The following is a 15,337-nucleotide window of genomic DNA, read 5'->3' on the forward strand; positions in this document are numbered from 1 at the left end:
TGAAGCCAGACCAACCGCTAGTGGCAAGATAATCTACTGCCCTCACCGAAGAGTGGAGAGCTTTCTGGTTTAGTGACACTTGCTGTGGGCCTGGCACTGTCCTAAGCTCCTTCTGTGTACTGTCTCACCTCCCAACAGCCCTCATTGACAGCTGCCACCTGAAACTCAGAGGTTAACAGCTGCCCAAGGTCACATGGTGAGACAGTGCTAGAGCTGCGTTAGAATCCGAAAAGTCTGAACTAGAAGCTGGAGCATCCGAGCTCTTCTCACCATGGGCCTGCACACATGTTCCCTCACTGACCACACAGCAAATGTGTGTACCACACAGGGGCTACCGTCTTCAATGACAGATGCAAAGTGGGGCTCAGGGAGGTAGTGCAACCAGCCCAACATCACCCCACAAATGGGTGGCAGGGCTGGGCCTGGAGTGAGGGTCTCCAGGGCTCCCCACTATGCATCCTGCAAGACCCCTTGGTTAAACCTGGTAAAGGTCAGGTCTGGCCAGGGCAGTAGACAATCAGGCCCTACCTGGAGGCCTAGAGGCTGCAGACCTGCCTGGTGCCTCGCTTGGGAGGGAGCAGCAGAAGCTGTGTTCCGTGGAGCTCATACGTCTGGTTCTGTTTCCATTCCCAGTCACTCCTCAGAGAGTTTCTAAAGGTCACTTTTTTCCCCTGAAATTCAAGTGGCTTGGGAGACAAGGCTCTAGCTTCCGCTTACTGAGGCACCGCCCCTTCTGGTAAGATGTTCCTCTGGTTCCCACCACTGTGTAATCAGGCCCAGGCACTGAGATGGACATTTTTCAGTATCCTTTGCTGTGCCCAAACCTAGCCATTCCATGACAGATGCCCAGAGAGACGACGGCCAGAGGGGACAGAGCACATATCTTGGCAGGAAAGAGATGGCACACTCAAATTGGGTCATTAGAGGGGAGCTGAGGAAGGATGCTATTTACAAAGGGTGGAAGGTCACCTCAGAGATAGTGCAATGGGGCTTTCACCATCCTAGGCCTGCAGGGTGAGGGGAGGGGTGGCCACCATGACCTGGAGACTGAGAGGGCTGTATGGAAAGAGCCACCTGACAGAAGCTGTGACTCTGGTCAGTAGAAGAAAAAGTGTGAGGCAGCTTGCAGTGAGGGAGCCGGAAACAAAGTCCCCTGATCTCCCACTCCTCCCAGCGCTCACCTTCAGCTGGTATCCCCCATCAGGAGCCAGAGTCAAGGGGGCCTAAAGACATAACCCAAATGGCAGCCTCCTGGCACACATCTTGGCAGGAAAGATGCTTCACAGAATCTATCCACAGGACAACTCTGTATACGGAAGTCTTATCATCATCGACATTTTATAAAGAAATTGAGTTTGCCCAAGATGACACAGCCACCAAGCGATGGAGCTGGAATATGATCCCAGGTCGCCTGACACCAAAGCCGATTCCTACCATTCTGCCCCTACCTGTTCTGTGATCCTGCCTCCTCACTGAGTGATAAGTGCATAGATCGCAGGACCCTGTGTGGCTCGTCCAACCCATGCCTGCCTCACAGAAAGGGTTTTAATAAAGGGGAAGTGACAGAGGGGTGAAAAGGAGGGGAGGAGAAAGGAATATGTAAGGAGAGTATAACATATGCTGGCCTGGAGGTTCTCATTTCATCCTAACAACCCTCCGGGGCAGGAATTACCCTCCCTGTTTAGAGTTAAGATATCTTAATTTCAGCAAGGTTAAGGAAGTCACCCATGGTCAGAGAGCAGTTACTCTCAGAGCCAGGGTGTGACTCCAAAACCAGCAGGCTGCCTGGCAGGCAGAGCTGGCCCTCTGTGAGCAGTACCTACGAGATCCTCAGTCCCTTGTTCCTACCCCCAATCCAGTGCTACCTCCCTCTCTCAGCACCTGAAATTCCCTCTGCTCATCAGGCTTGTGGGGTTAGGCACATGTAATGGAAGGCCCCTGTTAGAATGAAAATACGTCACTGGAAAGAGAAGCATACTGGGACAACGGCATCAGGCCACCCTTAAGAGTTGTCAAAATTGTGCGTGCATGCATGCATGCTGTGTGTGTGTGTGAGAGAGAGAGATCTGAAGGGCTCAGGTGCCCAAATACCAACATTAGAGATTAACTCTTCTGTCTCTATCTGCTGAATAAAAGCAGAGTGCTAAAGAATGGGACACAAAAGGGGGCGAGACTTACTGGAAAAAATAAGGATGAAGGTCTGGAAGCAGGGAAGGAGGCCTGATGGGTCATTTTGGGGTACCTCCCTCACAGGTGTCCTGGAAGGCAGCACAAGAGATGCAGCATGGTATCATGGGAAGAAGATTCTAGAGGGGTGGGTTTTAGCTCAGGGTGGTCCACTGTGGGTCTCCAGGCGACTTACTTGCCCTCCCTTGACTTCCCTTTCCTCCCTGTGAAAAGAAAGAGGTTGGACAAGATGCTTACACCCTGCTCCAAACCCTGTGGCCCACAATAGGCCCCCTTTACCTTTTGTTAGTTGGTGAGAACCAGAGAAAGGGGCTCCCTCTTTTTGTGCTTCCCCACTCCAGCTGGGGCAGAATTGTGAGGGTTGCAGAGGACACTGCTGGGATGAGTTCTGGAGACCCCCGCCACGGGGGTCCCACACCCGTGATCGGCACGCTCAGAGGTGGCCTGTTTGCAGCTGCGTCTCTCAGCTGTGTCTCCCACCAGCACAGTTAACTTGCCCCTGTTCCTGGGAAGTGACAGTAACCTGAAGCAAAGCAATTAGGATGAAAAAGAGGCCCAGCTGCTTGGGGCCAAAGGAAAATAAACAGACCAGCCCTCTGTGTATTCCACCGCCAAGAGGAGCAATTCTTCACAGGGTGATTAGCACTTCCATTCCAGTCTCCTCCCCTCCACTGAAGGCCGAGAAGCGCTCTATGAGCCACTGCCCCTCTCAGATCCCACTCTTCACAGGCTGTACGCTGGACCACACAGCTCATCACCTCCTCATGAAAGCCTCCGCTAGTCACCTGCCCACCCCCACCCCCTGCCAGACACGATACGTCTCTCCTCTGAAATCCAACAGCCTCTCTCGATGGGTTTTTCCTTTGATTGATTGATCAATGCATTCATTCGTTCTTTTGACATCCATTGAGCACCATTCATTCATTCATTAAATATTTATTAAGCCCCTACTATGTTCTAGTAACTATTCTCAGTCCTGGTGATACAGCGGTGAACAAACAGACAAAAATCTCTGCCCTCATAAAGCTCTAGTAGGAGGAAACAGACACTAAACAAGTAAAAGTGCAGCATGGTAGATGATGCTAGAGGCTATGGAGGAGAACAAAGCAGGACAAGGGAGCAGGAAATGCAGAAGGGGGAGGCAGGTTTTAAGCAGGGTGCTTAGCAAAGGCCTCAGAGTGAAAGTGACATTGGAGCAAAGGCCTGTAGGAGGTGTGGAGTGAGCCAGGTGGCTAAGTGAGGGGGGTGTGCCTGGCAGAGGGACACTGTGCCAAGGCCCTGAAGCAGGAGTGTGCCCGGTGTCTTTGAAGAATAGCAATGAGGCCAGGGGGAGAGCCGGAGGGGTGAAGTCAGGAAGGAAATGGGGCAGGGGATCCTGAAAGGACTTTGGCTTTCACTGGAGTGAGATGAGGAGCCACCCAAGGGTCTGAGAAGCAACGAGGTCTGGCTGGCATTTCATTAGGATTGCTCTGGCTACCACATGAACAGATGGAAGGGATGCAGGCAGGGAAGGCAGCCCTGGGTGGAGTGTGGGAAGGTCTGATTTCTCCTTTTGGCTCTGTCAGGCAGGCTATATAAACAAAACAGGATAACTTCCAAGGAGAGGAAAGCTTGGGGCTCAGGGCATCCAGAGTCAGCGGCAAGGAGAAAGTTCATGGAAGACTTGAGAGAACTCTAGAGAGTTGGGCTGCAGGGCTGTCACGGAGGTTCAGGAAAATGTTCCTTGCTGTGTTAAGCTGTATGTGTGTATAGATCTCCCTACAAGGACAGACATCTCAGAACGGGCCTCTGGCTGCGATAGAGAGATTTCAAACCCGGCCTTCTGGGCTTAGCAATTCCTAAGCATCTCTGTAATTCGCCCACCTGCACCTGGATTATGCCCCCAAACACCTTCCTGCAGTGAAGTCTAGGTGCCAGGGTATGAGAGGCTGAGGATCCCAAGTCCTGGTTCTAAGTCCTTGCTCTTCCACTTGACTGGCTATGTGACTTTGGGTGACTCATCTCACCTTTCTGCTGGTTTCCTCACCTGCAAACCAGGCATGGTGACTGAGGTGCCGGGTGGTGGCGGGTTGTGGGAATAACAACAGAGCCTGACCTGTGAGGCCAGAGGAGAAGGTGGGCTGGATTATAAAACCTCTTCCACATCTCGTGAGAGGGAGGGAGTATCTGTGAAAGTACAAACACCCCCCAGGGCCCTAACCAGTCATTAACACCCTGGTGAGGCACACCTTAGTCTCCCAGCTAGATCCTAAGGCAACAGAACCAGGACAGCTAATTTTCCTGTCGCAGGAGGAAGAGGAGGAGGGAAGGGCTGGGTCCAGGAGAGCAGATGATCCCAAAGAGGAGGACGTGCAGAGAGAAGAGTAACAGGGAGTGGAGTGTTAGGGACACTGGCAGAAATACTCTGTCCATCTCAGAATGTCAGCCAAGCAGGAAGGCAGCAACAGGAAACAAGCACGTGGCCCTGGGTTCAGAGCCGGGCTCTTCTACTCCCTAGTTGTGCCTCTTTCAGGCTCGTGACCTTTGGGTGTTTGTTTTTTTTTTTTTCCTTTAAGAGGGGAGTTGGGGTGTCGCTGAGCTGCCTACCACTTAAAATTCTTACAAAGCTTAAATAAGTCAACGTGGGAAAGCTCTCTGTGAACACTGTTATCATTAGGCACAAAAGACATCTCAGAAAGGGCTGCTCTGGGGCCGGCCCCGTGGACCAATGGTTGAGTTCACGCGCTTTGCTTTGGCGGCCTGGGGTTTCACCAGTTCAGATCCTGGGCGTGGACATGGCACTGCTCATCAGGCCATGCTGAGGCGGCATCCCACATGCCACAAATATAAGGACCCACAGCTAGAATATACAACTATGTACCAGGGACCTTTGGGGAAAAAAAGGAAAAATAAAATATTTAAAAAAAAAAAAGATAAAAGAAAGGGCTGCTCTGGATCAGGGAATGACCAAACCATGTGGCCAGCTGCAAAAGCCAACAAACACAGAGCTCTGTGGGTTGAGAGTGCAGACAAGCTGATGAATCTCCAGTCTCAGGGTGTCCGGGACTGGTCAGGAAGAGTGAGCAAGAAGGAGAGCGCTCTGCACTGTTAAGAAAAATTATCCATAACTTGGAAATAGGCAAAACGAGCATTGCATGTCCTTTCAACGTCATTCCGGGGCAGCTAAGAGCTATCTAATTCTCTGGGGAAAGTGCCTTTGTTTTGCAATTTACTGTTGATTAAGGTCCTGACTTTGTGAAGTTACCTGCTAACTTGCAGCTGCGTGTGCAAGTATGTATGTGCGTGTACATGAAGATGAAAGGATTTTAGCCCAGTAGAGAAGCACAGAAGTTATGGTCTTATTGCCCTGTAAGACATTAGCCAGTTTTCTCTCTACCTTAGCAAACTTATTTCAGTATGTCTTTTCCAACTACATATACAAATCTGTCTCTCAAGTGCTCCTCAGAGCCAGCTTTACCATTCCTCTGTTCCTCTATTAACGAGTTAAAAAAATCTTTGACGTGATGAAAATGATATTTTGATAGAAACTAGAAGTGAGGGGCTCTGCCATGCTTTGGCAAGGGCCAGAAGCTTTGGGCCAGTCACTGGGCCTCCAAGCCCCATACAGCTCATCTGCCACAGGGAGAAGGTACCCAACTCCCAGGACTGAGGTAGGGTGGAGTGGGAAAATGGACGTGAAAGTACTTTGCACATCATTCACGGGATGCAAAAGTCAGGATTTATTGTTGTGACTCATCAGACTAGGCTTGTCCAGGGCCAGAAGTTCCTGGACTTCTGAGGGCAGCATTCTCCAGGGCTTGCGACGTGGGTCAGGGGAAAAGGCAGCTAGGGGCAGCCCTGACACGAGGCTCCATGCCCAGGAGGTCCCATGCTGATGCTACATTCTCCACTTGCAGTGAGGCCAGGGTTTCCCAGGGGCCGTGGGTCCTGGAGGATAGAGACCATTCAGGACCACTTAGGTAAGTCTGCCCAGGGACATGGAGAGGCTGGGGAACTGGGGAGGGTGTCTGACCAGAAACCAGGGTGGGGGTATTCTAAGGGATGGACAAGAGTCCTCATCTAACACCAGGTCCCTAACTAGTGGCCTCTACAGCCTGGGTTCTTTCAGGACCTCATCATTTTATTCTGCAGGCAGGAGAGTGCCCCAGCTCAGTTGACAGCACAGTGGGATCTCTGCCCTTGCTATCGGCATACGAGCATGGCTACACACACACACACACACACACACACACACACAGAATGACGTCAGTCAGGGGCCCAATGAGCAATGCAGGCAGCCAAGGCCAGGAACAGCCAACCCTGCACAGAGGACAACGGTACAGAACCAACAGAGAGAAAGGAAGAGGAAAGGCATTCCAGGTCCAGGGAATGGCAGGAGCAGAGGCTTGGAGAAGAGAATTAACCTGCAGAATGTTGGGGGGTGATACACCTGAGGAAGATGAGGCAGTTAGACCTGGCCAGGATTAGGCTCATACCTTGAGTGACGTGAAGTCATGGAAGTTAAGAGTCCACTACTGCTGGGGTGATGGCAAAAAAGGAAGTGGGCAAAGGGCTTACAATTGGGTTGTCCCCTGCGGGTCCCATCCCATAAGGGGATGTGGGGAACCCTTTCTCTTTCATTGGTCTCACTTTAGGTTCAGCTCAGTTATTGTCTCTACACGCTGGCCCAGCTTCATGCCCTCCCCAAATGCCTCCAGCTACAGCTGCTCTGCCTTAAAGGCTGGGCTCACAGATGCTCTTCCCATCTGCTCCAGCTTTCCCCCGCCCCTCCCTCTCTTCTGAGCTCTCACCGTCTCCAGTCTGAAACCCCCCTTTCAGCAGCTAATGCTCTGGCCTGTCGTCTTCATACAGTTTGTATACTATCCTCCTTCCGGAGGTACATATTTCTCCTCTATTTTCTCTTTGCCCTGATTTCTTCAGTACTTTTTTATTATACTATGGGGTTTTTTGGGTTTTTTTGCACGTTGCCTTCAGCCCTCTGCGGATCAAGAAGTGTGTTGTCCTGGGCTATGTTCTAAGCTTTGTGGACCCCCGTCTGGGGATCACAGCCACATCAGGCCTAGCAATGGGCTGGGCACACAGTAGGTGCCTAATTCTTGTCTACTGGTTGGCAATTTAACATCACTTAACACACTGCTAGCCACGCTCAATTTCTGGCCCATTCACACACAAGCCTGGATATTGAATTCTAGCCCCCTACTCCTTCCACTGACATTGTGACCCACCAGCTCTAGGCAGAGCCCAAGTAATATAAGGGCTCAGACCCCAGCGTTGTCGTTACTCCCTGAGCTTCCTGGACATGTTCACGTCAGAAGTCACAAGACCCGGATGCTTCAACCACGGAGAGAGAAGTTCTAAGCAGCTCCCAAGGCCAGCCTCATAGACTCAGCCACGGCTCAGGGAAGACTCCGGGCGTCTCCCGCTAAAGACCAGCCCAGGGATCACAGTTCTGGCGTCGTCGAGGCCACAGGCCCAGAGGCACCAGGAGGCAGTCTCAGAAGAAACGTCTGCAAGGACCCCGGCCGCGGGAAGCCGGCCTTCTCCCTGAGCAGCCGCCAAGTGCCGCCCTCGATGGCATAGAGCAGCGTGAACATGCGGTTGACGGTATAGACGAGGTCACCGCGCACCACGGCCGTGAAAAGTGCCCCCTTGCTGTTGACGAACTGGCCGGGCAGCGCCGTCCACTGGCCCGTGGCCAGGTTGAGGCAGTCGATGGCACAGTGTAGGAAGTCGTCGGAAGGTCCGTTGCGCACCACATAGAGACTGTCGCGGTGGGCCACCATGCAGTGGCCGTAGCTCTGCGGGCGCCGCAGCTCGGCCACCGGCAGCCACGTGTCGGCTCGCACTGAGTACTCCACTACGGCCGTGGTGTCGGCCGGCCGCCACAGGCACACGAAGAGGCGGCCCCGGGCCTGCGCGCAGGGCACGCCTGCAGCCGGCTGCGGCAGGTCGGCCACGAAGCTCCAGCAGCCCGCAGTCGGGTCGTAGCGCTCCACGGAGCTCATGGGCATCCTCTGGAACTCGCCGCCAATGGCGTAGAGGCGGCCGTCGAAGCCGACCAGCGCGGTGTCATAGCGCGGCTGGTGCGGGCTCGGGAACTCGCGCCACGTGCCGCCCTCGGGATCATAGCAGAAGCCCAGCTCCACCACCTCCTTGCTGGCGCCCCGCACGCCGCCCACGATGTAGAGCTTGTTGCCCAGCGTGGCCACGCCTGCCAGCAGGGTGCTGGCCTCCAGGGGCAGCGTGGCCAGCGTGTGCCACGAGTCCTCCTCCTCGTCCAGGTAGCACATGGTGCGCGACGCATCCTCCAGGAAGCCGGGCGCGGGCGTGTGCGTGCTCACGGCCACGTAGCTGCTGGGCCGCAGCGCCGCCACGTACGCGCGGGCCTCGGGCAGCGCCAGCTCGGCCGCCAGCTCGCACGCGCCGTCGCGGATGAAGTTCGCGGCGCTGTGGAAAACGTCGCGCAGGCCGAAGGCGGCGGCTGCGTCGCACAGCAGCGCGCAGTTGTCCGACGTGAGGCTGTGCTCCAGGAAGCGCGCGAGCGCCGGCGCCTGCAGGAAGGCGGCGCACTCCACGGCCTGCAGCAGCTCGTCGTCGGCCGCCAGCGCCGGCCGCTCGCCGCGCAGCACCTGCAGCGTGGTGCGGAAGCCGCCGGCGCTCAGCGCGCCCAGGCGCACCTCGGCCGCGCGCGCCTCCCGCATGCCGGAGCGGAAGAGGCCGCGGAAGAAGCCGCAGTGCTCCACCAGCAGGGCCTGGTCCGCCTGGAAGAGCTGGCTGCCCACCCACACCTGCACCGGCGCCTCCGGGCCCCGAGGCATGGCGGGCCGGAGGGGCGGAGGCCACCGCTGGTGGCCGGGACTCGGCGGCCACCAACTCTGGGGCTACCCCGTGGCGGAAAAAACTTCCCAGGGGCTATAAATATCTGTCCGGCTAAAGATAGTACGGCTCATGTGATGTGGTGGCCGGCAAGCTGGATGGCCGCAGGCCCAGAGGGCATCCGGGGACCTGCGGGGTCGCTCACTTCCGTGTGAGAAATAGTAGTAAGAGTGACCATATACTGGGCACCTACTGCATGCAGGGCACTCTGCGGGCTGCTTACAAAGATACCCCATTTAACCTGCACTAAAGCAGCTGTGTGCCTTTGTGCAAGTACCCTAATCTGACCCCGTTCCCTCAAAATGGGGCCAATAATAACACCTATCTCGTGGTATTGGGACAATATCTGTAAAGTGTTCGGAATGAGGCTCAGAGAATTTACCTGACGTGTCCAAGGTCATTCAATTGGGAAGAAACAAGGACAGGATTAATGCTTAGCCTACCGCATTGGTTGTTGGGGGTGGGGGTACTTGGGCGCTGGAGGGAGGGCCAGAGGTATAGTAAATAGAGTGGGCTAGGCTGGGGTCCGGAGCAGGTTCTAATTTGGCCTGGGCCTCTGTCCATGACTCTGGGCTAGTCCAGTCTCTTTTTGAGCCTTGATTTCCTTTTCTGTAAAAATGAGAGAGTAGCAGGTGTGTCCAATAAGCCCCTGAGTGTGGAAGCACTCCCTGACGGGATAGGAATGGGAAGCTGATGGCTGTTCCCCACTTGAGTCTCCCTACTTGTCCTCTGCTGAGTAGCTCCAGACCTTGTGAAAAGGAAACAGGGGCTGCTGAGGGGCTCATATGTCTGTGGACGGGAAGGAGAAGGGCTTCTTGAAATAATAAACACTTAAATTGCACTATACATCAGGCACTTTTGTAAGCACCTTAATTCCTATAACCCTTGCAACAATCCTATGAGTAGGTACTATTATTTTCCCTCATTTAATGGATATTATCCGTTTATTGCTTACAGCAACACTATGAGTTAGGTATTATTAATTTCACACACGAGGAGACTGAGGCGCCAAGAGGTTTAGTCACCTCCTTGAGGTCACGTGGCCAGAGAGTGGCAGAGCTAGGAAAGGTGTGCAGCCAGTCTGAGTGTGTGCCCCTAACCACTGTGCTCTTCTGCCCCTCTGTGCTGCAAATGCTGAGCAGTCACCTCACGCAGGGAGGTCATAGTTGGAAGGAACTTCAGGCTCTCATGGTTTAACCCCTTCATTTACAGTGGAGGATCAAAAAGGGGAATCGTGCAGGGTCATGTAGCTTGGGGCAGACAGCCCTGGGTCTCCTGCTGCCCACCGTGGGGGCACTTTTCCCACTGTACAGAATTTTCCTGGGTGACCAGCTAAGCCTCTGGTTCCAGAATGTCAGATGGAAAGAAGCTTAGTGATTACCTTCTGCCACCTCATTCTATTGGTGAAGAAACTGAGGCCCAGACCCGTGTAGGATGGTGCAGTAGTTCCCCCTTATCTGCGGGGGATATGTTCCGAGAACGCCACCAGATGCCTGAAACCACACATAGCACTGAACTCTATATATACTATGATAAAGTTTAATTTATAAATTAGGCACAGTAAGAGATTAATAACAACTAATAAGAAGATAGAACAATTATAACAATATACTGTAATAAAAGTTACCATAGATCTTAGCAATCTCAGCATACAATATTTTTTCTTGTTAAGTAGAGAACTTTCACCTTTTCACTTAAAGGAAGCGCTTTACAGCTTCTCTTTGGCATATTCGAATTGCCAGCATCAATACTCTTGCACTTTGGGGCCATTATTAAGTAAAATAAGGGTTATTTGAACATAAGCACTGTGGTACCACAACAGTTGATCTGATAACTCAGCTGGCTACTAAGTGACTGACAGGCGGGTAGCGTATACAGTATGGATACACTGGACAAAGAAAGGGATGACTCATGGGTGGCACAGAGCAGGAGGGCATGAGATTTCATCACAGGACAGCAGGCAATTTAAAACTTATGAATTGTTTATTGCTGGAATTTTCCATTTAATATTTTCCCTACCATGGTTGACTGTGGGTATCTAAAACTGAGGAAACCGAAAAAGAGGAAGATTGGCAACAGATATTAGCTCAGGGCCAATCTTCCTCACCAAAAATAAAAATAATTTTTTAAAAACTGAGGAAACCAAACTGTGAATAAGGGGGGACTACAGTATCTGCCATTCAGGAGATGTTCAACTGCAGGCCTTCTTCAGGAGGATGGAGTGACTCACAATGACAAAGCCGGAGTTGGGAGGGGGAATGGGAACTTCCCTCCCCTGTAAGACACACACACATGCACAGATCCGCACGTATGAATCTGCAGACCCTACACGAATGTGCCTCTCCTGGAGGGGAACGCCCACCCAGTTCACTCCATCAGAACAGAGCAGGAATGTGGGGACCACTTGTGTGAGCCTGGGAAGCCAAAGGCCTGGAGGAGGCAGCTAGAAATATCCTAGACACTCTGCCCCAGGGACCAGACAGGAAGAGGAGGAAGAATTAGAGGGAGTGGGCAGGAGTCCCCATGAATACTCTCCCAGGCCCTCTGCCAGCTTCTCGCCTTCCTTGAGGCCAGACGTCGGCTGAAAGCATGACAAACCCCCTCTTAGACCACAGTGCCCAGTCCTGATTCTGTCCTTGCTGGTGGCCTCAGGGGTAGAGAGCGGGTGTCTGACTGTTCCCATTTTGCACATGAGGAAAGGGAGGCCTAGAGATGGGATGGACTTTTCCTTGGTTATGAACAAAGGGAATGGGTTAAACCCTGTCCGCTGACCCCAGGGCCCCCTGCCCCTCCTGCACTAGCCTCACCTTAGTAGAGGGAAAGAGCTTCTTCCTGCCACGCTCAAGCTAAGGGGCAGGGTTGGGGTGGAGCTGACCCCCAGGGGGCCACAATTCCCTCCCAAATGGCCTGTTCCAGGCACCTAGGAACTGGCAGGCACAACAGATGGAACCACTGCCTGGACCTTTCCTAAGAGCAGAAGTGGGAAGGAGAGCAAACCCCTTGAAGGCTGAAGCTTGCTCCCAGTCCCAGCTTTTCACAAGTCCAGCCCTGGCTTGAGTGGGTTGGGGCACTGGTGTACACATCCAGTTCCCACCTTCACAGCCAGGCTGGGGGTGGGGGTGGGGGTGGGGAAGGTTCACCCAAGGTGGGGGGTCATGGTTCTGAGGCCGGGCTGAGGACCAGCCCTTTGGCTCGGCCCCCAAGGCCCCAGTGGGGTGTTGTCTGCAGCTGGTGAGAGTTTCCTCCACCCGGACAGCGAGCATCCCTCTGGGACTTGGACAGGACAAGGAACTATCCTGGCTGTGGGCAGCCCATGGAGTTCCCAGGCCCTGCCCGACCCCACATCAACCTCCCTCTCTGCAGTGCATCCCCTACACTGTGTGAGGGTGGGGGTGGGGGCTCTGTTTTGGACTGTGAGCCTTTCTACAGCACACGCCCAGCCTTGTTCATCTCTCTATCCACAATGACTGGCACACAGTGAGGGGTCTGTTAAGGGGACTCCTGGGCCCTAACCTAAGTAGGAGTCCCCAGTCTGAGGTAGGAGACACAACCCCTGTCCCACAAGAGCCTGCAGTCTGATATAGGAGACATGGATCTTGCCCTGGGAGGACCCCCCAGCCTGATGGGGGATCCCTGGCCTTTGCCCGCCCATGACAGTACTTCTGCACACAGGGTAGTGAGGAGCTTGCCTCGACCTGAAGAAGAGCACTGGACTAGAAGTCAGGATTCCTGCTGGGCTCTGATGCTGCTATTACCACTGACTTACCTGCCCTTTCCGGGCCTCAGTTCTTCATCTGTAAAGTGGAGCTTGGGTCTGACTTATAAGCTTCTGTTCAGCTTTGACATCTGAATTTATCATTGGACAACCACTTGCCTCTGGGAATGCAGTGACATCACAAAGCATCCCAAAGCTTAGCTGTATGTGGAATGGCTCCTGGGGGGTGGGTGGCAAGGGAAGGACCTGGCATCCAGAAGTCCTCTCAGGCCCTACCTGTCTAGACCTGTGGTTGCCCCTCTCCCTCATTCCAGAGACATACTGAGCACCTGCTGCAAGCCCACTGCAGGGCCAGGTGCCACATCCTGTGCATTCTGTGTGCCTAAGGGCCCCTTATAAGAGCCCGAAGGTGGGGAGGGGCTAGTAAGGAGGGTTGGGCTACTTGCCCTGGCGGAATACCCTCTCTCTTGACCTTAAGTATCCAAACTTCTGGTCACTAAACAGTTGTGGCTTCTTGGTAGGTGGCTGACAACTGTGTGCTATTCATGTCCAGGGGGAGTGGAAGGAACTATCATTTGTTGTTGTGGGGCCATGGGCCAAGCTCTGGGTGGGACACTTTCCCATTACCTCATCTAATCCTTAATATTATCCCTATTTTAAACATGAGGCCCTAAATGGCAAAGTAGCTTATTCCAGGGTCTGACAGTAAGGGGCTGATTCCCAAGGCCTTTCCAGTCCACAATGGGCACTTCTGGGGGCTGGACAAGCAGCCCACAGATGAGGAGACTGAGGATGGGGAAAGGGACTGGTTGCAGTCGTGAGGTCGGCACTATTTTCCTCCCAAGCCTCATAGGAGGGACAGGCATTGGGCACTTAGCAGTCAGAGCTGAGGGCCTGCATTCAAATAATCTCTGAACCAGAAAGAATTAAGGGTCATCTCATCCCATCCTGCAAGTGATGGTGGAGTCTCCTTACACACCTCCTCGAAGTGGTCACCCCCTTGGTGGCAGGGTGCTCACTTCCTCCAAAGACAGTCCCTTCTAACTATGGACAGCCAGACAGTCAGAGTTCACACTCACACAGAGCTGGAACCTGCCTCCCGGCAGCTCCCATCTACTAGTTGGTCTGAGTTTTAAAGATAAGGAAAGCACCTCCGGCAGCATCCCACAGCCAGGGGAGGAGCAGAGCCTACGTTTAGACCCAGCTGGGCCCGGGGGTCCACAGCGTGCCCTCTCTCCAGCTGTCCTCCAGGGAGGCTAGCTCTCTTCCTGTAGACTCTCCAGAACCAGTCTGCCCTCACAGGACTGGGGCCAGACCAGGGACATGGCTGGAACTTGGCTCCCACTTCTTCTCCTCCTACAACTAAAGGAAAACCCTTGGCCATTAGCTCTGTAAGCGATTTTAGCTTGAGGGCATAATCTAAACAAATTCCTCCCAACTCTTTGGAGTCTTAATAACACAGCTGGTTTACCACGATTTCCCAGAAACGCGACTAGGCTGAGTCAGGATTCATGTCCTGTCCTGGAAAATAATTGTCCTTCTTGGTTGAGAAGTTATTACCATCAGGCTCTGACCCCAGCCCCTCTGCCTGCTGACTTGGGTTTCCATGGTTCCCGTGCGTGGGTGGGTAGATTCGATGGGCACTCGGGGTTAAAGTGAGAAGTCTCTGAGACTGCACAGTCTTCCTCACTCTAGCCTGGAGTGTATTCCAAAACAGAGGACCATAGGGTTCTAGAAAGTACTCAGACCTGGAACCCAGGGCTGATTCTGTCACTCTCTATTAGGCCTGAGTCACATCATGGAATTTCCCGTTCCTTTAGTATTACAGATGGGGACCTCATAGGCTAAAGAAGTGAAGTGACTTGCCTAAGGTCACCCAGTGAAAGAGTGGGCACTAGATGCTAAATGTCCACATTCCCGATGTGGGCCCTTTGCCCTGTCTCCAGCATGACCAGATTTACCCTGGGTCTCAAGGGGAACGACAAGTGACCCCTGCCAGGCTCATCTACCAGTCCCAGGATCATTATAAGCAAGAAGGAGTACAGGTTTTAGAACAAATAAAATGCCCCATTTAGGCCACAAACACATGCAACTCATTAATGAGCTCCCATCAGGGAGAAAATAGTAACCCAGGATGGGTTAGGTTTCTGGAAGCTGGCCCCATTTTGCCGTGAAATGTTAGTAAGGAGGTCTCTCTCTCCTTCTCCCAGGAGCCAGGGTTCTGCAGAGATGCCTGAGACTCCCTACACTGAAGAGCAGGACAACGGGGTCAGGGAAGTTGTGTACCAAGGCTGAGCTGGCTGTGACCTAGAGAAAGGGCCACGCTGGGTGGTGAACCCAGCAGCAGGCTTCCCGGAGGAGGAGGCCAGGCCAGCGAGGTAAACAAAGAGGGGGTGGCTTTTCTTGCTGGTGGGGAGAGCTTGAGCTGAGGTTCAGACAAGGCTGGAAACATCCTTCCCCTCTGTCCCCCTATCCTGGACCTCCCTCTCTGGGGTCCTTGCCCTTCCCTGACGGGTGTGCGGGCGCTCCGGAGGGTGACGACGTCCCAGCCCTCGAGGC

The 15,337-nt window shown here is 53.5% G+C and overlaps 1 protein-coding gene and 1 non-coding gene across 2 annotated transcripts; one reads left to right on the plus strand and one right to left on the minus strand.

Moving 5' to 3' along the window:
- Positions 1-5,882: 5,882 nt before the first annotated feature.
- KBTBD13 (kelch repeat and BTB domain containing 13) lies at positions 5,883-9,116 on the minus strand. Its single transcript, XM_023655362.2, has 2 exons — positions 7,413-9,116; positions 5,883-6,114 (listed from the first exon to the last, which is right to left on the minus strand). The coding sequence occupies exon 1, from the start codon at positions 9,003-9,005 to the stop codon at positions 7,629-7,631; it is 1,377 nt and encodes a 458-aa protein (XP_023511130.1). The 5' UTR covers positions 9,006-9,116; the 3' UTR covers positions 5,883-6,114; positions 7,413-7,628.
- On the plus strand, positions 7,813-7,927 carry MIR9046 (microRNA mir-9046). Its single transcript, NR_128064.1, has one exon. It is a non-coding gene; the product is annotated as a microRNA mir-9046 (primary transcript).
- Positions 9,117-15,337: the final 6,221 nt, after the last annotated feature.

This window comes from Equus caballus, chromosome 1 (assembly GCF_041296265.1).
Source record: "Equus caballus isolate H_3958 breed thoroughbred chromosome 1, TB-T2T, whole genome shotgun sequence".
In the NCBI taxonomy this organism is placed as follows: Eukaryota; Metazoa; Chordata; class Mammalia; order Perissodactyla; family Equidae; genus Equus; species Equus caballus.